The 22,718-nt window shown below is 40.3% G+C and overlaps 2 protein-coding genes across 11 annotated transcripts in view; one reads left to right on the forward strand and one right to left on the reverse strand.

Moving 5' to 3' along the window:
* SLC35D1 (solute carrier family 35 member D1) overlaps positions 1 to 7,145 on the forward strand; it is a 43,095-nt gene extending 35,950 nt beyond the window's left edge. For both annotated transcript variants that reach the window (XM_081057474.1, XM_081057475.1), the window contains one exon: positions 1,890 to 7,145. In XM_081057474.1, coding sequence (XP_080913600.1) covers positions 1,890 to 1,931 — 42 coding nt within the window. In that variant the 3' untranslated portion in view covers positions 1,932 to 7,145. The remainder of the gene's footprint in view (positions 1 to 1,889) is intronic.
* Positions 7,146 to 17,920: 10,775 nt separating this feature from the next.
* The window catches only part of MIER1 (MIER1 transcriptional regulator), a 57,824-nt gene continuing 53,026 nt past the window's right edge, over positions 17,921 to 22,718 (reverse strand). For all 9 annotated transcript variants that reach the window (XM_081057442.1, XM_081057441.1, XM_081057449.1 and 6 more), the window contains one exon: positions 17,921 to 22,630. In XM_081057442.1, the coding sequence (XP_080913568.1) occupies positions 22,302 to 22,630 (329 nt within the window). In that variant the 3' untranslated portion in view covers positions 17,921 to 22,301. The remainder of the gene's footprint in view (positions 22,631 to 22,718) is intronic.

The following is a 22,718-nucleotide window of genomic DNA, read 5'->3' on the forward strand; positions in this document are numbered from 1 at the left end:
AGACAGGAAGGTTACAGAAGCCACCTCCTTAGGTTCTAGCCCAGCTACCAGGGAAAATCATCTACTTGATACACTAGAAAAAGTTTCCAGAAGACTCAGAGAGATCAAATTCTAAAAAATTAAAATACAATAAGTGGAATAAAGCTACCAGATGAAGAAGACAAATCTGTGAGTACTGGCAAAGGAGTGCATTAACGAGGATCCTTGCTTTGAATGGGGCCTCAGTGGATATTCAGCTCAGCCGTTATTTTCTGTGCTGTGCTGCAAAGTGCCAGGCCTGTACTGGGACTCTGTAGAGCTAAGAGTCAGGCCTTGGGAACTTTGTAGGCTGATGGGGACAAAATAAGGACAGGCAACTGCAATATCAAGTGGAGCAGGGACCATAGTGGAGCAAGCCATTTCAGTAGAGAAAATCAGACTGACCTGGGTTTCCTTCTGGTCCGTCACTGGGATGCTTTGTGACCCTGAGCAAGTTACCTTATTACTCTGGGACTCAGATTCTTCGTCTCTAAATGAGCACCTTGCAGAGATACTGCAATAGCAGGAGATGTATGTAACATACTTGGCACATAGTAGACTTTAATAAATGGTCACAATTTGATTATTTAGTGCTGTGAGTGCCTGATCACGCTTCCTTATTTGTGGGAGTTCAGCATCTCTCACTCTGCTGTAGCTGGTCTGGGGCTGGGACCCCACATCCCAGAGGGAAGTAGAACTAATTTCTAATAAGCAGCAAGTTTCCAAGTCAAGTGGCCAAGCAGAAGGTAGGGGCCAAACGCAGGGCAGAGGCGTCTGAAAGCAGAGCCCAGGCCAGTCTCTGGATGCCCAAGGGAGCCCTGGGTGGCAGGCTCGGTGGGAGAGCAGGTCTGGTGGTATCGGCTTGCTGAGCTCCTCCACCTTACTTTCCACTTAGTGATTGGAGCAGGAAGCTGGGTATCCCAGGTAGGTTTGAGGTCCCCATAGGAAACAGATAAGAGTAATCAGTGTCCCAAAAGAATGAAGCCTCCTGGAGGCAGGCATGGTGCGCACGTGAGGGGTACCGGCAATCAACTCAGAGTCAGAGGGCTAGACGGTAGGTAGGTTCTCTGCTGTGAATTGGATTATAGTCAAAGAGAAACCTACTCTGTGAATCTCCCAGGGTTTACATGTTTACTTATTGGGATGATTTTCATACTTATTAAAAAGAACATTTCTTTGTATGGAATGATTATTTTTGAAAATGTAGAAAATACAAATAAAAAAGAAATCACCTATAATCTGACCATCCAGATGTAACCATTCTTAATATTCTTGTTGTGTTCCTTCCAGACTTCATTCTGATACATAGCAATGTACATACTCATGTTCATTTAAATAAAATGGGATTAGATAATACTTAATGTTTTGTGAGATTAATTTTTCATTTAAGATGTCATTGCCTGTTTTTATTTTATATTATTTTAATGGATGCATGGTATTCTATTGTATGAATTTATATAATTCCCCACTGTAAGACATTTGCCCTTTAATTTTCTGGTATTATAAATTTTGTGGTAAATACTTTGTCGGTAAGTCTATGAAGGTGTACACAATTCATCAATGAAGTAGATTGCTAGGTCAAAGGATAAGCAGAATTTTAAAGTTTTCTATTTCAACAAAGTGTCTTCCAGAAAGGTTGTAAAAATTGGCACTCCTGCGGGCTACTATGTGCAGACGTTTTCCCAAAGCATCGACAACAGTAGATAGTGCCATGATAAGGGCGTGTCTCTAGTATAGCAGATGAAACTGCTGTATCTATTTTAATTGTATGTGCTGTTAATTTATAAAGGCAGCTCCCCCCGCACACCCGCCCCCCCCCTTACATTTGCCATTCCTCCCTTCCTCCCTGATGGTGGTGTTCTGTTTTGCAGCATTGCTGGGAGCCTGGTGTATTCCTACATCACTTTCTCTGAAGAGCAGCTGAGCAAACAGTCAGAAGCCAGTAACAAGCTGGACATTAAGGGGAAAGGAGCCGTATGACCAGAGGATTGCTTGGACGATGGAGGCCCAAGTGTTTGATCAACTCGGAACACTGGCAGTTCTTACAGATACTGAGGGGTCTTGATTATAGAGAAAAATACCATTCCTTTGCACTTACACAATCTGAGGATTGATTGCTGCCTTTTAATATTTTATGAGAGAAACTTATAATTGACTCTATTTTAAATATGCCATTTGAATTAATTTATATCAGACTGGAAAATGCACCGGGCTTTTTAATTTATTTTTCTTTTGTACCGACAGTGAAACATCAGTGTTTTGAAAATACTTTATTTCATAGTTTGTTATCCAGGTGTCCCTGAGAGCTGCATATAGAAAGTGCTCCAACTGGAGCCTCATTCAAATCGTTGCTGCATCTCGAGGCAGTTTTTAGCCTTCCTCCGTCTAGAAATGCAGCCAAGTATCTGAAACTTCTCTTCTTTGAATTAGATTTCATAACGATTGCATTTTCTTCACAAGGATACCGTCACCGCATTTGCCAAAGATGACAACTTTGGCACTAAAAAAATATATGGGGCTTTGAAGTGTATGGCTTTCCATGTTGGCTTTCCTGAGGTCTCGTGGAATGAGCACAGTGCATTCCTTGAAAATGTGCCATTCCCTCTTTGTTGTGTTGGATGGGGATAATGAAGGGATGGAAGAAGTAGGTCTTTACGTCCTTTATTCATCCATCTGCTTCATTCATTCAACTAAAATGTATTGAGTCCCTAATATGTGCCAGGCATTGTACTAAGTGCTGGGGGTGCAGAGAGGTTTGTGGAAGTAGTTAAGTGATCTCACTCCTGCTATGGTGATCAAGAGTAAGACAGAGAACTTAGCTGTGTCAGTCCATTCAGAAGACAGTGTGACTGCGAGCAAGTCACAGAACGTTTCTCAGTTCTCAGAACCTGCAAATCTATAAAGGGGGTTAAAAGCCCCTGCCCTACCTGCCCCACAACGGTGTGAAGGCAAACGCTACAGTATGAGGTCATGCATGTGAAGAGCTGCATTTTGTAAACCATGCAGCTCAGCCTTTCTCTGAGTGAGAATGGCAGGCAGGCAAGGTGGCCACCAGCTATTTCCCCATGCTTCCCTTTTCTGGGTTTAGTTGCCACTCTTTTTACTTCTCTTTGAATCAATATGAGTAGCTCTTGCATTTCTGAATATACTGGTTGGAGGGGAAAGGCTGGCTAGATGTTTCTGTAGTGTCCAGGCTTGTTCTAGCTCTGGCAGCGTCAGTGTTACAGCTGTCACCTTGCTTTCTCCTGAAATAGCATGAGTATACCTCTCTCCTCTGAATACTGCCGCCTACATCCCATGTAGTTTGGCTCGCTTAATGAGCTTGCCAGCTTCTCTCAAGACCAGTGGGGAGCAGCTGTGAATGGACATTGTATGAATTGTCTCTTTGGGTGGGGTGGGTGTTAACTCAGACACAGTCCCGTGACTTGAGACATCTGTTGACTTCGGGGATGAGTGTCTGCTCAGGCCAGTTGTACAGTGGGAATATAAGAGGCTGGGTACCTTGCTGGTGCACACACTACCTTTTGTTTCACTGGGTTTAGAATCCACTGGGCTCCTTTGACCTAAACAATTAATATTTTGGTGCCTCAACAGGAGCCCTCTTAGGTTTTGAATTTATTTTTGAAGAACTTTATTGAGGTCATTTTCATATTAATGCTTTTCCCTTATTTTGGTTTATCTTTATTAAAGCCTGGCCAATGGTGCTGGATCTCTAGAATTAGCCTCACGACCAACTTCCAACTTATAAGCTCCATGTAAGAGGTCCTAAGTCTCACTTTTTTCCAGTATCATCTGATCTCAGAAAATTCCAGTGGGAGACTAGGACCTTATCTTGTGTAAAGTGGTTCTTACTATCTCTGTTTTACTTATGAGAAAACAAGACTCAAACTAGGTGATGAGTCAAAATTTATATTTTTTCCATCGAACCATGCTGCCATTGATTAACTGTCCTTTTCCTCTGGGGGAGTGAGGAAACGGGGATGCTAGCTGAGTTAGCTTGAGCTCTTTCAGGGAGGCAACCAGTTGATTGAATTTGGGGTCAGAGGAATAGGCCTTATAAATCAGGGAGGATGATGGGTTCCTCTGTAAACCAGAGCTTTTATCTGACTTCCAGGCTGGCCTCTTTTGATTCGCACTTCTGGCTGTGACTGTTGCCTGGCAGTGCTGGTTTTGTGTGGGTACAGTGGAAAGCCATTGTGAGAGCTAATTTTAGCAGTTCTGTTCCTTCTATTAGCCACAAGAAGGAAGGAACTTTGACTTTAGAAATAATCTGCATTATAGAACTTCTCATTCTGAAAGGCCTTTGGATGTGTTTAGAGGCGTTGAACTAGAACCTCAGGGCCCCTGGCCTCTGCTGAGCTTTCTGACTGACCACAAGCAATAGAACAACTTATAGCTTCTGCCTGTCCATGTTCTGATTCCTGGATGCCCCCTTCCAAGTAAGAGAAAGCATCCTGGGGAAGTTGGAGATTGAATAAGCTGGCCAGCTATTTTGGAGTTCGTTTGTTATGTGCAGGCTTGGTTATATACACTAGAGATTTATCTAGTACTCTACACTGCCCAGATGTCTGGGTTTTGCCCCAAGGTTGATACCTTACCAGGTAAAAAATTCTTTGACCTATTAACTTCCTCCTGGGATGAAAAAGAGGCAGCATAGAATTAAATCCTTAATTTGCCCTGAGACAGATGAGCTGTGGAAAGAATTCTGAAAGCCAAATTCTACGACTGGCTCCCCTTTTTGAGTTAGTGACTGTGAAGTCTTCTTTGGCCAGTCTGCTGTCAGTGCCAGATCCATTCAAGTAACCCTGGTGGGCCAACGTGTCAGGTGATTTTTAATTACCTCATATGGCTGCTGATTTTGTGAGTCCATCATTTGTAGGGTCCAGCTTGCATGTAGGTTAAAAAAAAAGTGCGTTTGCAAGTGTTCCATAGTCCTGTTATATCAAGAAACCACGGGAACTTCAGGTCAGTAAAGCTCATAAAGGATCTTCATGGAAAGAATAGCAGAGTTTTACACGACTGGGTTGGAATAGTAGCCAGGATTTGGGGCCTGGCATTGGTCTTGTTACTGTGGCCTCATTCAATGAGCAAAGATTTACCAAGCATCTATTTCATGCCAGGCATGATGGTAAGTGTTTTGGGTGGCAAATTATGCTTAGAGACTGAGATTGTTTCACCAGTATTTAACACACATTGTGGGAAATTGTAATATTTCATAAGCCGGTAGTATAGAGAATAATGTCTCTTTATAAGCCAATAAGAACATACTCCAAAGCAATGATAGATTAATTACCTTACGGTTCCATGCAAGGAGAGATGAAAGAAGTCCAAGTGTAGTTGAGTTGTACCTTTTCTACAAGGTTGGTTCTCAGGAGAGACCCAGCAGACAGCTGACTTCCAGCTGCTGGTACAAACACAAAAAACCCTTATTGCCGGAGCAAACTGCTAGCGAATGACAGCACCAGAGCTGGCGGGCAAGATGTTCTGTGAGGGGCTGCTGCAGCCTCTCGCCACTGCTGACCACGCACGAGCTGCTGGCCCAAAGGTCTGCAGAGAGCTAGCTGTTCAGATCAGAAAGGTTGGCTTTGCCCAGACAGAACACTTGCGTAGTCCTCCTAAACTCTCTTCGCAAGCATTTAGACTCCTTCTAGTCTAAATGTCCGCTTGCCGTAGTCACATCTTCAGATGTTTTTTTATTGATAAGCCCGCACCGCTCTCCTCAGCTGCTGAGCTCCTTGTGACAACAGTTGAGATGAGGTCATCATGACACATCTTCACTCTTACATCAAAACAACTTTACTCTTAAAACAACTTCATTTTTGTCCAAACCAAGTGGATCTGAAATCATTATCAATCCAATACACAGCACTAAGCTCTGGGGAAGCTGAGATGAATGGGACATGACTCTTGCTCTTAAGTAATGCATAATCCTGAGAGAAACAGATGAAAGGAGTGATTCGCACATTCACGCTGCCTGTAGTTACCAGTATCACTGGTTAGGGGGGGCCCCACCCCTAGAGCTGAAGCAGTTTTTCATCCCAGAGGACTTTGATAACTTATACTTGCCATAGCTCTTGAGATGTGCCAGGCTGTTAGAATTCCATGAATAGCCTGGATCTCTCCCCCCTCTGCTGCATGAATTCTTGCTTCCCCATAACTTTCTGTTATTGGTTCCCTATCAACAAAGCTGTGATTTTTCCTTCTCTGAGAGAAAAATCATAATCAGAATAAATGAGATAGTAGATGTGAAACTTCTCAGCACACTGTCCAGTAGGCAGTGTGCACTTGGCAGATTTTGTTACTGTCATTTTAGGTGAGACTGTAGGCAAAACAAGATTCTTAATCCATCCTCCGTAAATGTGAGAGGCCTGGGCAACACGTGTATTTGTTGAAAAATGTGACCCTGTACTGCGTTTGCTTCGTTCCTGTTCATGGTCTTTTAAAAAATACCTACTGGATATAATTGTGGCCGCTGTGTGAAATGCAGGTGATTCCACCTGTTTTTAAAAAATGAAATTACTGTCATATGTTGATAGTAAATTTCAAAAATGAAAAAATTATCTTGAAGGAAGATAATGACTCTTCAGAATGGTGATTCAGTTAAAGCTTTTCCAGTTTGTCACCTTACGGTAATTCCTGTGCTGCCCGCTCATTCCGTCTTCCTTTCTCCGAATTAAATGCATGGCGGACGGCTCTGCCTCCGGGTTCATCTCAGTTGTGGGTGTTTGTGAGCCTCTGGCACCATCCCTGTTTTCTAAACCTGTCTTCTAGTTCTTAATGTTAGGATGCCACTCCATTGTGGTATGAAGCGATGTTCTATGATGGGTCTTTTTTTAAGCTTTCTTGTTTGAAAATACTTTTTAAAAGAAATCTACTGGTTAGATTTGTTGTCTCATAAAAATGGTTTTAGAGATTATTTTGGTCATAAATGTTTTCTTTCTCATGCTGATGATCAACTGATTTTTGTTTTCAAATGTTCTATCACAGTATTTTTTTCAACACAGATTCTATTTACCAAATGACCATTTTAGGGTTTTTAAGGGGTACCGAGGGTTGACATAAACATGAAAATTATGTGCCTAAATATTTTTGTAAAGGTGTCAAATAAATACTTTTTCCTGAACACAATTATTACAATTCCTTTAAGTGCACACGAAGACAATCGAGAACCATTAAGTCTGCCCACATTTAAGAGGATGGCATCCAGTGAGTTGATTTAGACCCACTAATAGAGCAAAGACTGTTTAGCATTGTGATGGTGTGATTTATGATCAATATGCATTGGGTTTCTGTCCTTGTCCCTGGTATATAGCTCCTGAAACCCTTATTACTTCCTACATAGGAGCTATAGGAACATCTTTTGTTATATTTTTGTTCCCAATTCCTGCAACAGGACCAGAGCCATAAAAGTGAAATGGGTGTCTTTTATTATTCATAATGAGCCCGTCTTTAAACCACTCCGGAGTTTATGGTAATGAGGTGCGTCTTGGAAAGCCCCCCCCCCCCCCCAGGATGGAGCTGGATGCTGGGGGAGCGAACCACTGTGATTTGTGTTGAAACTTTCAGTCCCCTGCCCACCGCCCCAGGTGAAGGGGAGAGGTTAAATCAGTCACTTATGGCCAATGATTTCATCAATCATGTCAACAACAGAAGCCTCCATGAAACCCCCTGACTGAGGTTCAGATGGCTTCTGGAGGTGCTGGGAAAGCAATATGCCCGAAAAGGGCATGGAAGCGCCAGGCCTCTCCCACATATCTTTCCCTGTGCGTCCCTTCTTTCTAGCTGTTCCTGAGTTATACCTTTTATACTAAATCACTAGTAAGTAGTCAGTCAGTAGTACAGGTAACAACCAGGACTTGTGATTTGCACTGGAAGTGAGGACGCGGGGTGGTCTTGTGGAACTGAGGCATTCATCTGAGGTCTGATGCTAACTCCAGGTAGTGTCAGAACAGACCTGCAGAACACGCACTGGTGTTGCAGATTTGCTTGGCGGTGTCAAATTAAAAGATGTCCAAACACGTAGAGAATTTTTATGAGTTTATTTGAGCCAAACTGACAATTGTCGGGAAGCAAAATCTCAATGGATTGAAAAAATGCTTCTGAGAATGGCAGTTTTGCAGCTTATTTTATACATTCAAATAAAAGGAGACATTAGAAGGGTTACATGAAATCCATTGGTGGTAGATTAAGGGGGCAGGAGAAAGCAAAGTGGGGAAATCCCTGGGATTGGATAAAAAAGTAAAACAGACACAGTTATTTTACGTTGGTGGGTACGGGATAGTTAATAATTTAACGTTTACAGCACATAGAGATGGTATTTGGGGAACAAGAGAACAATGAGGGGTTCTGTGGTCTGCCCTGTGACTGCAGTGTGCCATTTGGGGTCCAGAAAAGGAGATTCTTATGACATTTCCAAGGTATGCTGTCTTAGTTGCAAAAAGACAATAGGTTCACTTAAGGTAAAGATTGATCTTTGTAAAGGAAACTACATGCCTAGGACGTGACTGCCTTATGTGGCCAGCTCTTAGTTAGAAATGTTTATTTTCAGACCTTCCTATGTGTTATTTTCTGCTTTGATAATAGCATCCTAGTAGGTATGAGGTAATGCCTTATTTGTGGTTTTGATTTGTATTTTCCTAATGATTAGTGGTGTTGAGCAGCTTTTCATATACTGCTTGGTGATTTATATACTTTGTCTATTCAAGTGCATTTTTTATTGGATTTTTGTTGTTGTTGAGTTGTTAAGAGTACTTTATATATTGAGGTTTAGCCCCTTATCAAATATATTATATTATTTGCAAATATTTTCTCCCATTCTGTGGGTTGCCTTTTCATTCTTGTCCCCTGTGATTCCCAGTTTTAAATTTTGATGTAATGCAGTTTTATCTACTTTTACTTTTGTTGACTGTGCTTTTGGTGTCATATCCAAGAGATAATTGCTATATCCATTGTCATGAAGCTTTTCCCCTATGTTTTCTTCTAAGAGTTTCATAATTTTAAGTCTTACATTTAGATTTTGGATCCATTTTTAGTTAATTTTTGTATATGGTATACGGGTCCTACTCCCTTCATGTGCATGTGAATATCCAGTTTTTCTGACATCATTTGTTGAAGAGACTGCACTTAAGGCATGTGTTTTCATCAGCTTTTAAAAGTGCTCTTAGTTTGACTTTTCTTTTTCCCCCTAATTGGTGATATATATGCTTTCACTCAGGCCTTTGCTGGTCGTCTCGCTTGGTTTCCGCACAGGGCTGTCAGTATTGGGGAGTGACACAGAAGAGTCCCGGCTGAGAGGAGCAGAGCACAGAGCCTGTGTGCTCCCAGTAGGTGAGCAGTTACAGGTCCCCCCAGGACTTCTTCCCCGCAGGTCTTATTACATCTATTTGCTCATGCACCCGTCAAGCCAGACAGTGCTCACTGGGGCTAGCACCCACCTCTAGCAAAGGCCTGGAACCACCATGTTTTAGATACGCTCAGTGAGATACAATCGTCTAACGTGGTTGTGGGACCATATTCAAACCCTCATTAGTCTGACTCAAAAGACCTTTGCTCTTCACCACCAGACTAGGTACTTGTTTTTCCTTGTCTGCTTACAGGACTCGGTGTCCCAAGCTCATCACCACATATGCGTGTCAAGTGCCAGTCTTCATTCCCAGTTCACACACCACAGATTTAAAGTTGAGGCATGAACTGGTGTCCCCTGGAATCTGAGAAGACAAAGACGCTTTGCCTTTCCAGCTGTGCTGATAGTGCCCTCTTGTGGTAACAGCTGTCACTGGGGGTAAAAGATGGAAAGCATTTGCTTTCCAAGAACAAGCCCTATTCTTTATTGAGTTCCCACTATGTGCTTTCGCGGAGTTAGGCCTTTATCATGCCTTTTTGGGTTACAATACTTTATCACTGCACAAACGGTGGCTTAAGCAAAGCTAACGGCTTTCTCCAGCCTCCTTAACTGGTAAATTCAAACCTATACTTTGGTTCTAAAAACTTTTCTTTCCAAAGAATCCAGATAACATTCCTGTATTAGGAGAATGCAGGAGAGCTAGCTTCATCAGGAATGCCTCCTCACGTCTGCTTTTGCTTCAGGTAATTTATTTTTAAAAATGCGTAGTTTTGAGGACAATATGGACACATGACGGATTCACAGAACTGAGATAGGTGTAAGAATGCATGGGGGGAAGAACGTCATTCTGCCTGGGAGTGGTCATGGAAACATGTCCTTGGGAAAATGGCAGTTGAGCTGATCCTTGAGAAACAACGAGGACTCACCCAAGATACCAGAGGGGACAACCCTCTAGCATTCCAGGACCACTGCATCTGCTTGCCTAGAATGCATTGCATCCCCCCTTGATGTCTTTAGCATATGCCCTCATCTCTGTGGGCCTTCCCTGACCAGCCTATCTGAAATGGCACCCCACCGCACTTTCTGGTCCCCTCCCAGACTTTATCCCCATAGTACTTTCCTCTTCTAATCAAATGTAAGCTTTATGGTCTGCTGTGTTTGCTGTGTCCCTTGGCACAAAGAAAAGTGCCAAGGTACACAGTAGGTACATAATAAGTATTTCCTGAATGAATCTATTTAGACAGAAAGCAGCCAATTAATAGTTATCGTTTTTGAGAATAGCAAGGGAGAAACATAACCTCATCTTCATTGGAGAAAGAGCAGGCCAGCTACATGATTTGAATTATATACTGTAGGTCAGGTGTTGACAAATCCAAATCTTATAGAGGCCAGGCAGGTGAAAAGTATGAGTCTGAATGAATAAAATCAATACAATACCTAGTAAGTGGTAGGGCTTGTGGTACCTACCTGCTTAAACGTATATAAATTAAAACTAAATAAAAAAAATCGACCAGCTAGATTTGGCCCAGTGACCACCATGTGCCGAAATTGAACTGCTGTCCATCAGATTTGCACGGTAACAGGATCACGTGGGGATGTCATGTGGGTGGGGGTGAAAGAAGGGCAGGCCTGTAATATAAGTACAGTGATGGAGAAGTTTACTGTAACAGGCCTGCTGAGAAGTGATGGATAGGATCCTACGGTGCTGTGAAAAAGCACAGAAAAGAAACAAGATTTGACTTATTTTAGGAGGTAGAATTAACAGGTGAAACTAAAATGTTTTCTCTTGTTCATTTATCAGTAAAGCTGTGATGAATGTCTTTTTTGCCTATATCGAATGTCTTCAGGAGACCATTTGAATTTCAGGAGACCAAACATGAACATTTTTAAAGGTATTTAACTTAGGTTTCCAACTGTTTCTCCAAACGGTAGTATCTGAAGGGTGGCAATGGAATAGAGTACCTGTTATATACCACAGTAAAAATCCATTTACTGAGCACTTGCTACATGGGAGTTAGGCATTTTTTTCTTAGCCCCTTACATACTGATACATTTTAATACTCCAAACAATTCTTTAAAGTAAATCCTATTATTGTCCTTATTTTAGTGGTGAGGAAAACAGGCACAGGAAGACTCCATTATTGGACTGAGTGGTGATTGAGAAAGTCTTTTGCTTTACAGAATATAAATTTGCCTTCCTGTAAGGCCTACCTTTTGCTCTGAGTTCATGGAGCTGCCTAGACTAGGCAGAATAGTATAATGTTTGAATCTGGAAGAAATTGCTTATTCTTTTAAATCAGATTGGAGTATTCCCCCATCTTGCCACCTAGCAGTATATTCAATCCCCATCCTTCTCTCAAGTTACACAAGAGTCAAGGGAATTGCCTAGTGCCTGGAAAATAGCTGCATTCAACCTTTCATGGTCCCAGCTGAATATCAGTGACTAATTCTGAGGTGTCCTTTGAAGGCAGGTGGCATCACAAATTCCAAACTTTGGCGTGGCAATCGTTTCTACTACTAGAAGTACCAGTTCCTGGAACCCAGCCTGTCTTACATGCCACGCAGCTTTTCCTCTGATGTCTTGCAGGTGAACGAGACTTGCCTTCCAGCTGTTTTCAGAACCTACTGACCACCTTCTTTCCCATCTGGGGGACTTCTCCTTTCCAGAACTCAGACTTGTGGGAAAAAGGCTAGAATATGTTATTTGCAAATATCATCTGCTTTCTTCCCTGGGCACATCTTCCCTGAGTGCAAAGATCTAACTTACGAAAATAAGTGAACAAAATCCAGATCATTGGAAAAGGTCTTTCAACTTGTCCCGGTGGCTGAGTTTCCCCATTTGTAAATTGTGGGAAATAACGTTGTGAGGATTGGTTTACAATGAGTATTTAGCACAGAGCATATAACAGCAGTGAATAATGGTACTTAATTTTCCTTGCAGTAGGTATGTTCTAGCTGCCTAATGACCCTTCTTGGGTGACCAGCACATGTTCCTTTGGAGGGATTGCCTCTTCCCCCACTCTTATAGCCAAATGAATCCAAAAGGAGCTGCCGCTTTATGAGAACCACCTGTCACCACAGTGATGGCTGGCTAAAGGGTGGCTAATAGTACTTCCCTTCCCTGGCCATGGGGACTGATAGGCCAAGGGTTGAGCCCATGACTCTAGCCATAAATACGTAAACTAGTGAATGCTACGAAGGAAAAGGACAGAGGGATCTGACCTTGTCTAAGAGGCTCAGTCTAATGTTGTTGAACTTGGGACAAGTCAGTTTTCCATTCTGGTCCCTAGGTTTTCCCTTTTGTAAAATGAGGACTTAATTGGGAGGCTCCAGAAAGGCCCCATCTGGGCTTTGGCAGGTTCCTTTCTCCCGGTTACCTCACTGACAGGCTTCTTGCTGGCTCTGCACGAGGCTGTGTGCGCAGGGTTCTGGCGTAGCTGCTGTGTGCATCAAAGCGTACCTTGTGAGTTTTCTTCTGGCTTCCTGTTTCCTCGTCTCTTTGCCAGTTACATAACAAAATAAAGAAAATCGGAATCAACGGCCGGCCGAGTGCTGGCAAAAATGTGAAGGCCGCTACAAGTTTGCGATCTGAAATCCACGGTGCTCCGAAAACCAAGTTTTTTCCTTGCGTTTGTTTCCAAATTCATTTGGCAGCAATATCTGACCTGAAATTTGTATGCGTATGAACACATCTTACTGTGGACGTAAGTGCTTTTACCATAGATTCAAGATCCTGCTGTGGATGAGTTTCAAAATATATTTACCTCTCTGTATCTGAAAAATTCTCGCCACAAGGATTTTTCGATAAGGGATTGTAGACCTGTATGTACTACTCCTGAGTCTTTTCATCGAGTGCTCTCTAGAAATAACATTTTTCTTATGTGTTATTTTATAATCCCAACAGCCTTATGATACCGACACAAGTAGGTTCGTCCTTATTTTATAGATGGGCAGTTTAGGGGTTTTGTTTGTCACACGATTACGAAGTAGTGGCCAAATCAAGGAGAAACCTTGAATAATGGCTGAATATGGATGAGTGGGATGGACAGAGGTGGTATGATATAAAAAGGCTGTGTTTTGGACAGGATTCTGAATAAAGTACGTATTTTAGACTGTCCTTGGTTGAGATGGAAGTACAGTATGAGGTGTAGTCAGAGATAAGGAAGTGCAAGGGCATCTGAGCTAGTTGTTCTGAAATGAAGTATTGAGAAGCACTGATAACCATTCATGTGGCTCCAAACATTAGATTAATACATTTATACCTTGTAAATACCAGCATGGGTATAAAATGATGCTAGTTCAGAAACGCTTCTAAAGTTTGCAACTATACATGATGAGTTGACTTTTCAGCAGCAAACTTAATCTCTCCTCAAATTCAACTAAAGGACATAAAGGACTGTGACACTGCTAGTATTCAAGCCACAAAAACGGACTTGGGCCCTCTGTGGAACCCAGAGGGTGACTGGCTAGCAATGTAGTCATGCACATCCATGTTAAATGTTTCTTCTCCTCCCGCCCAGGGCTTAGGAGAGGGAGACCGTTGAGGTATAAAATTACACAAAAGCAATGGGAGATGCTGTTTCATCAATTAATCAGAGACCTTTTGAGGAAAGAAAGGTTTCAAAATTCCTGGAGTCAGAGCTCATAAAAGAGCGAGGCAGGTTAGCATCATGGTGGAGTGAGAAGGCCCCTTTGCATCTCCCCTTAAATTTACAAGGCAGACATGTCTAATCCAACAAAGGTCCCTCTGCTTCCCACACAAGCATGCCTGAGCGAGCCATCATCAGTACATCTGAAGGTGGCTGCATTGGAACACACAGAGGCAGCGGGACGGGGGAAGGACAGGGACAGGGTGTGCAGGCGCAGCCTGACAGCTGCCACAGCCTGAGCTAACAGTACTGGTGCGACCCCCACACTACAGCCCGGCAGAGGGTAAGGGCAGAAGCAGCCTCAATGCTCAAGAAGCCGGCTTCCCCTCCCTATGGCGGCAGAACATGGTAGCAGACGCAGAAAAGTGTCTCCAGGCCCCTACCTACAGCACAGCGGTCTGGTGGCCACTGGGAATGAGGAGGCAGTGTGGCAGGCTCACAGACCCGGCTTTTCTCACCTGCCACATCCTCCCACCGTGGTGCCAGTGCCCCACCCAGAGACTGAGGCGACTTGGACAGAGGAGACCCACGACCCCAGGCACGCAGAAGGTTATTTTCACCTCAAAAGGGACATCGCCCACCACAAAAAGAAAGACCTCTAATTATCTGCTGAATTGTTAAGATCAAAACAAGAAAATACTTCACAACCTCAAAAGTGCAGGCAGAAGAACAATCCACCAAGTACCACGAATGACCCAGGTAACATGGTAACACAGAAAGAAAATGACAAGTCTCCAGAAATCAAACTCAAAGTTATAGAAGGCTGATTTATATGACAGAGAATTCAAGATTGCAGTCATGAAGACAGTCAACGAGACATGAGAAAACTCAGAAAGGCAGTTCAATGAGCTCAGGAATGAAAAAAAGGAGTACTTTACAAAAGAGACTGAAACTATAAAAAAGAACCAAACAGAAGTTCTAGAGCTTATAAATGAGATGGAGAATGCATTAGAAAGCATTGGAAATAGAGTAGACCAGATGGAAGAGAGAATTATCAAGTTCAAAGATAGAAAACTAGAAATGATCCTGCTCCGTAGGATCAGCCCTCGCATACAACGCCTCCACCGCAGCCAAGGCCAGTCCTCACAGAATGAGCCCAAGTCAGTCCCTCCCCTTGATGTGCAATTATCAACCAAGGCTAAACTACGAGAGAAGGGCACACACAACCTCTAGGGACACACCTGGAGCGCATGGCTCAGGTGACCAGAAGACTGTGCCACTGAGCCCCACAGCACACCTACTACATAAGGCCACTCTGCTAAGACTGGAAGACACAGCAGCCCTACCTAATACATAGAAACAAACACAGGGAGGCAGCCAAAATGGAGAGACAAAGAAATATGTCTCAAATAACAATAGAACAAAGCTCCAGAAAACAACCTAAGTGATAAACGGATATCAGGAATCTGTCACATGCCGAGTTCCAAACACTGGTTATAAGAATGCTCAATGATCTCAGGGAGAACTCTGACAGAGAGAGGAAGCATACAAATGGAGACGAAAACCATAAAAAAGAACGAGTCAGAAATAAAGGACACAATAACGGAAATGAATATGTTACAGGGAATCAACAATAGATTAGATGAAGCAGAGGATCCAAACAGCGATGTAGAAGATAAAGTAGTAAAGAAAACACCCAACTAGAACAGCAAAAGGAAAAAAAGAATCCAAAAAATTGAGGAGAGTTTAAGGGGCCTCTGGGGCAGTATCAAGTGTACCAACATTCACATTATAGGGGTACAGGGGAGGAGAGAAAGCAAGGAACTGAAAACCTATTTGAACAAATAATGACAGAAAACTTCCCTAGCCTGGTGAAGGAAATAGACATTGAAGCCCAGGAAGCAGAGTCCCAAATAAGATCAACCCAAAAAGGCCAACACTGAGACACATATTTTTAAATGCCAAAGGTTAAATACAAAGAGAATCTTAAAAGCAACAAGAGAAAAGCAGTTAGTTACCTACAAGGGAGTCCCCGTATGACTGTCAACTGATTTCTCAACAGAAACTTTGAAGGCAAGAAGGCAGTGGCAGGAAATATTCCAAGTGATGAAAAGTAACGACATACGACCAAGATTGCTCTACCCAGCAAGTCTGTCATTTAGAATTATAGGATAGATAAGGAGCTTCCCAGACAAGAAAAAGATGAAGGAATTCATCACCACCAAAATCACCACCAAACCAGTATTACAAGGAATCTCAGAGGGACAGAGGGACTTAAGATGGGGGGAGGGGGAGTTAAGGATGGGTGAAAGTAGAAGGGATTAAGAACAAATTGGTTGTTACACAGTGGTCATGGGGATGTAGGGTACAGCATAAGGAATATAGTCAACAATATTGTAGTAACTAGGTATGGTGCCAGATAGGTACTAGATCTATCAGGGTGATAGATGGGAATGGGGTTGGGGGCAGGGTGAAAAAGGTGAAGGCATTAAGAAATATAAATTGATAGTTAATACAGTGTGGGGAATATGATCAACAATTGTAAAGATCATGTAAGGTGCCAGATGGGCCCTGGACGTATCAGGGGATCACGTGATAGACTGTGTAGAGGCCTGACCACTGCGCTGTACACCTGAGGAGCTGAATGAAGAATATTGAATGGCAACTGTAACTAAACATATATGTATAAATATGTTTCATGGGATGTGGAGTACAACAAAGTAAGAGTCTCAATGGTATTATTACAGAGGAATAGTAGCTTGGGAGGGTGGGTTATCACTTTATGAGGGGCTTAAACGTCAATTACGTTGCTTTGTACACCTGAAACTAATAAAAAAAAAATGAAATCTTGCTATCTGCGACAACATGGATGGACCTAGAGAGTGTTATGCTAAGTGAAATAATCAGGGAAAGACATATAAGCTTCACTTATATGTGGAATCTAGAAAAAAAAAAAAACCCAGTCAAAAACAGAGATCCAACCAACGGCTGCCAGAGGGGAGGTAGGTGGGGGATGGGTGAAAAAGGTGAAGGGGAATATAGTCAATAATTTTGTGGTTAAGTTTGCAAGATCACAGATGATTACTATAGTGTGATCACACTGTAAGGCATATATGTGTCAAATTGCTATATTGTACACCTGAAAGTAGTATAACATTATAAATTATACTAATACATTTTCCAATCTCTGACAAAACAAACAAACTCTTGCGAAAGCAAAATGGCACCTGGGGGAAGTGCTACATAGAAGAGTTGTCTTTAATAGGGAGTCTGACCACCGTAATGCCACCACTTAAAAAGTTATTGTTTTTGCCATATTTTCCTAACCACACATATATATGAAATATAGCCCTTTGACAAAATTGGTGTCATTTGCTCTTTTCACTTAAAGGTATCTGATACAGCTCTCATCTGCCACAATCCTAGGTGAGCTGTTTTATTCTTTTGGGCTCAGTACTAGCACCAGCCACTTATGAAATTTGTAGACCTAGCCCAAATGTGTTTATAGTATGTTTTGAAAACACAAACGCCTGCTGAACAGTGGAGGCAAATGCAGACAGCAACGTAATGAAGAGGCCACTGGCAAAACACGTCATGAAGCTCATTTCAGGCTGTTTGAAAGCTCACAACCATCAGCCTTCTAAATAAATTTCCACCATCTACAATTATGTGCTCATGGGAGACTGATGGAGTCGCCATCCTCAAAATGACTGGTACCATTATTAGCTTCTAGCAAGAAATGGGTTTCTGTTCACTGAGCTAAAGCACAACTGGTGACAAGGGTAGCCTATGGCATGGAAAAGCCCCTCTTTGGAGCAAGCTCTTTCCCTAAATATAGATTTTTTTCTCGTCACGAATTTAAAGTGGCTCAGGTTAGTCTGATGCCATTCTCTGCTTGATCTCTTTCAGTTCTGAAAATAAAACACTCCTAATTCAGGTCCAGATTGATTTTTTTTTTTTTTTTAAAGTTTAAGTGTCTATTCCTCATATTTATCCAAAGTCCATTTTCTTTGAGGAAAGAACAAACCATTTTAGAATTACCTGAATTTCCTACAAACAAGTTCTAGTTGGTATGCAGAAAGACACATTTAGCCCATTCTACATTCAGTCAACCATTTATGTTACCAATGATGAGATTAGCAAAAAATGAATATAATAACCCAACTAAATTTACATTAAGCCTCACCTCTAAACTTTAGGAAATCAGGAGACTCCCCACCAGACAGTGAATGACAAGAGAAAGGGATGAGTCCTGAATAATCCACAGCTGTTATGATAAAAACAGCCCTACAGAAAATGTTAAAAATAAATGGTCTTAGGGGAATCCTACATTTATTTCATGTTGGCTTAATTTCTAACAGAAATATTAAGTTGGAGGAAAATATTGGGCTAGAACTATATGGCAAAGACTCTATCTAGTAAACTTTATTTCTGAGATTGTGCCTACTTTTCCTTTCCTTCTGACCTCTCTGTACTCAGCACACATTATCACAGCACTTACCTGTTAATGCCTTCTCCTCAAAGAGAACATGCCACATCTCTGAATCCACATGCCAGGCACAATAGCTGGCACAAGCACAGGCCTAAATATTTGCTGGATAGTATTTGGGCCTATGCTTGTACAGGGTATATGGAAACCGGATGGAAACTTGTCACCACTGACATTTAAATGTGATTACCTTTAGCATCCATTTGGACAAAGGAGATTTAGAGTTCAGTTCCAGTTTATATGGCAATTCTTCAATGTTCTTCACAGAGCAGGTATCCTTTAAAAGTGTGTTCAAATTTACTTCTTACTTAGAGCAAACAAAATGACATTTTAAGTATAATATACATCCTAAGTCATAGGAGCTAAGATAAAAAATAATCATGTTCAGAAGAGGAAACTCTGTACATACAGATGTCAAAAAATGCCAGCACAATACTAACAGTACATAGTAAATGAGGTTATGGAAAACTGACATTAGAAAACAGAGGCCAATCCAAATATTTAAAGACATAAAGTCAGCTGATGACTTTGAGGGATGACCCTTTAAGATTTTGCAAAGGATTAACTTGATTATTAAATAGCAGTAGTGATTTTATGATAAAAATTTAAATCTGTAGAATCATGTGATATAGAAAGAAAGGTTATTTTTAGGAAGATAATAGACTAAAAGGTTAACATTTGGGAATTCCTTGTTTTTCCCCATAATGTTACATGGTTTTCCACACTGACATTTTTTATGATTATGGACTATATACTAGTTGGGAAAAGCTTTTTTCTGATTTGGTGTTTAACAGTGACAGAGAGCTAGGTCCACAGCCCTAGTATCGTCAGCACACACCTTGCTATAGAAATTCACAAATCCTCACTTATTCCAAGTGCCCACTCTTACTTTTCCATTCAAAGCAAAGCAAATACTGTGACAAGTTTTTTGCAAAATATTATGTGATGTGAACTGCACTGCAAAAGAAGGGAACACATATTTTTAATTATATAGTTCAGAGGAAGAAAAACAGACGAATAGAGGTCCATAGACCAAAGGATCTCTCTGGAGAAGGAAAAAAAAAAAAGACAAGAATGTATTACCCAAGATGAGGCAGCAGGACCAGGAGTCCCTGAAATGCTAGTTCATGCGATGCCGAGGAGCAGAAGGGGCAGACACTATATATTTTGCACTGCAAACAATGTGCATCACACAAATTTAAAACCTGTAATTAAAACCTAGTGAATTGATCTAATGACAATCATTCACAGTACTACGTAGGCAAATATGTTTAAAAAAATATTTTAATAAGCATATTCAGAATGGCAGACAGGGAATGGGAGAAGGGAATTATTTTACAGTGCAAAATTACTATGCATAAATTTAAAAACATCTAATTCATAATTTTAAATGCCTATTTAAATATTATTTCAAATACATTTTAAAGCTCAACAGATTTGTGTTGAACTGAGTTGCAGATTCTGAACTCTATTTGAAAACACATCGTAAAACAATACCATTCCAAACGAAAATGATAATGCTTTGCTGGGGTGAGGGAGACTAAGTAACTATTAACAAAGGCTTTTTTTCTCAATGCAATTTGTCAAGAGTTCAAGAGTTATGAAATGTACTAAATATTAAGCAAATTAAATTCATGATATTACTAAAAATTTTAGTGCAATGACTTATCAAGTTATAATGGCTGCATTATGAAGAGCAAAGAGCAAAGTACTGTGTGAAATACCTGTATAAACACAAAATACAATTAAATATTTCTTTATGAAAAGCTGAGCATTATGTATTATAATAGTGGAATGTCTTTTGTTAGGCATACTTTAAAAAGATAAGATTAAGATTTCCTAACATGTATACATGTGCCGTATTTGCAAACATGCCTGAGAATTTACTAAAAATGTTCCTGTAATATTTTTATAAGAACTTCAGAAACAAAATGCATCTTTTAGAAAAGGTGAAAATGGTGTCTCTAATATTGCAACAACTTAAAAAGTACAGCATCACTATTCATTTGAAACATTTCTATAGACCATCTTTGATAAAAGCTAGGATACTTTGGATTCGTTTAATAAAATCTGATTTGGAAAATGGATTGTGACCATCGGTTAAAGCTGCCATTCTGGATAAATTAATGTTCTAGGTAAAACAAAACAAAAACAACAAAAAAAAATTCATGCTTCTCAACACTTCCACCCAAAACTCTGATTTACTTGGATATGTATGTAATAACAGTGAAAAACATTATATGAAGTCAAGTGGTTGCAAAGTGGCTTTTAACACTGTTTGGGGGAAAAAGTTGTTCACATTGGTGGAGGGAAGCAGTCTAAAACTGTTAATAGTAATACTTCATGGGGGTAAGGCCTAAACCATATCTCAGTGCAAACCTCTACTCAATTGCATTAGACAGTTGAGCCATTAAAAACAAGACCACAGAAGATTTATTTTAAAAAGGCATTGGCTCTTGAACTGATGGCTGAAAATGAACTGGTAGAAGCATTTGGGGTATGCCTGTGTGATAAAAACAAGAATAGTTAATAATCTTTTACAAAAGTTTGGATATAGGTTGGTCTATCAGCTGTGTGTATAAAACTACAATTTTTAACAAGAATTTTGCACTAAAAATAAAATGGCACTCTTGCAAGGCTATGCAAATGGATGATCCTATTTGTAATCACACAGAGCAAAAGTTACTGCATGTCTTGTTTTCATTTTGGAAATATGCTATCAAATCTGGAAAACTGGATTGTAACTGGAAAAGTCCAAAAACTTTTCTAACTTCGTCACTTTTTCCTCATAAAATCAAGATTGTTGCCTGCCAACTCCTTGTTGTGCCAATTATCTAAATATCACTTGACCTTATCCCCAGTTTATTTAATGCAAAAATGGGAAATTTCATAATGCATATAAAAAATAACTGAACAGGATTCTGGTCAGCATGATACATTTAAGCACTTAAGCCAACATTAAACTTTCGTCTTGCTTCAAAAATAATTTTGAAAATTATAGCAATGCAAAACAACCTATGCAATCTAAGTATCATGCTTAATTTCAGAATTCGCAAACTATTTGTCCTTAAGTAGAAATTTAAAAAACAAATTTTCACAATCCTTTATGAATGCTTTTACCACCTGGATAAGAAACATGACTTAGTTACTACACAAACACTTAAAAATTCATTAGAAAAACCTTAGCAAAATAAAATGAAAGCTGACAGACTCAGAATATCAATTCCTCTCATAAAAGTTTACCAACTGTACAAGTTAAGAAAATTATACAAGCTTTTGTATTAAGAAAGGACAGCTCAGTCAAGACATATGTACTGTAAAAATCTTTCAAAGGCTACAAAGAATCTGGAAAAATACAGAATGTATTTCTTAAGCCCAGATAAGAATATGGAAAGACATCATTGATGTCAACAATTTTACATACACAAACCTGACTTGGTTTATTTTTAAATTTCTATATATAAAAAAATCATGCTAGCATAACTTTCAGGATTCATAAGGGTTTCCTTAATAATAAGCAGAAATTTGAACTTGGTGTTTTCTTCTCTGCCATCAAATTAAGCAAAAAATACTTTGTAGTAACATTTTAGGATCAATATATCAAATGAGAAGGTACAGATTATGTTCATTCAAATTTACTAAACCATTTGTTATATCCTTAAAAGTCTTTATAGTTTTAAAATATGAAGTCTATAAAAAGGCAGAGTTATGAAATCTTATTTACCAAAGTTAGGGCTCAATTCAAATTTTCAAATTTTTATCAATTGCTTCAAGGAAATCAACTTTTTAAGGTAACCCATCAACCCTGAAAATTTTAGTCACACTAGAATTTATTCCAAAGAAAGTAAAATAAGTCTAAAATTCAGTCATCTGTGTTTTCAAGTTCTTCAAATTTTCCGTGTGAAATTGCTTCTTGGAAAAATTCAGAAGAACCTGGACTTTCTTTTCCATTGCTGTTTACCCTTCGCCTTTTGGCAGGTCTCTCACTTTTTTCATCAAAATCACTTTCATTTTTTGCTGTCATATGGGCAAGTTTTGGGTCAGTGGTAAGGTTATCTGTTTCATAACCATTACTATCCATATCTGCATGAAGTGGTTTCTTATTTCCACCCGTTGGTCCATTAATGTGTAACCCTTCAACTTTTACTTCTTCTTTGTTTAGTATTTCACCTGGTCCATTAGATGACACCCCTAAGTTGGAAGAAACATAAATGAAAATGCTAATAAAAAGTTAAATTTGTAAATGACTATAAGACAGCTACCTTATCAAATCTGTGTG

The sequence above is a fragment of the Rhinolophus hipposideros genome (assembly GCF_964194185.1).
Source record: "Rhinolophus hipposideros genome assembly, chromosome: 8".
NCBI classification, from domain to species: domain Eukaryota; kingdom Metazoa; phylum Chordata; class Mammalia; order Chiroptera; family Rhinolophidae; genus Rhinolophus; species Rhinolophus hipposideros.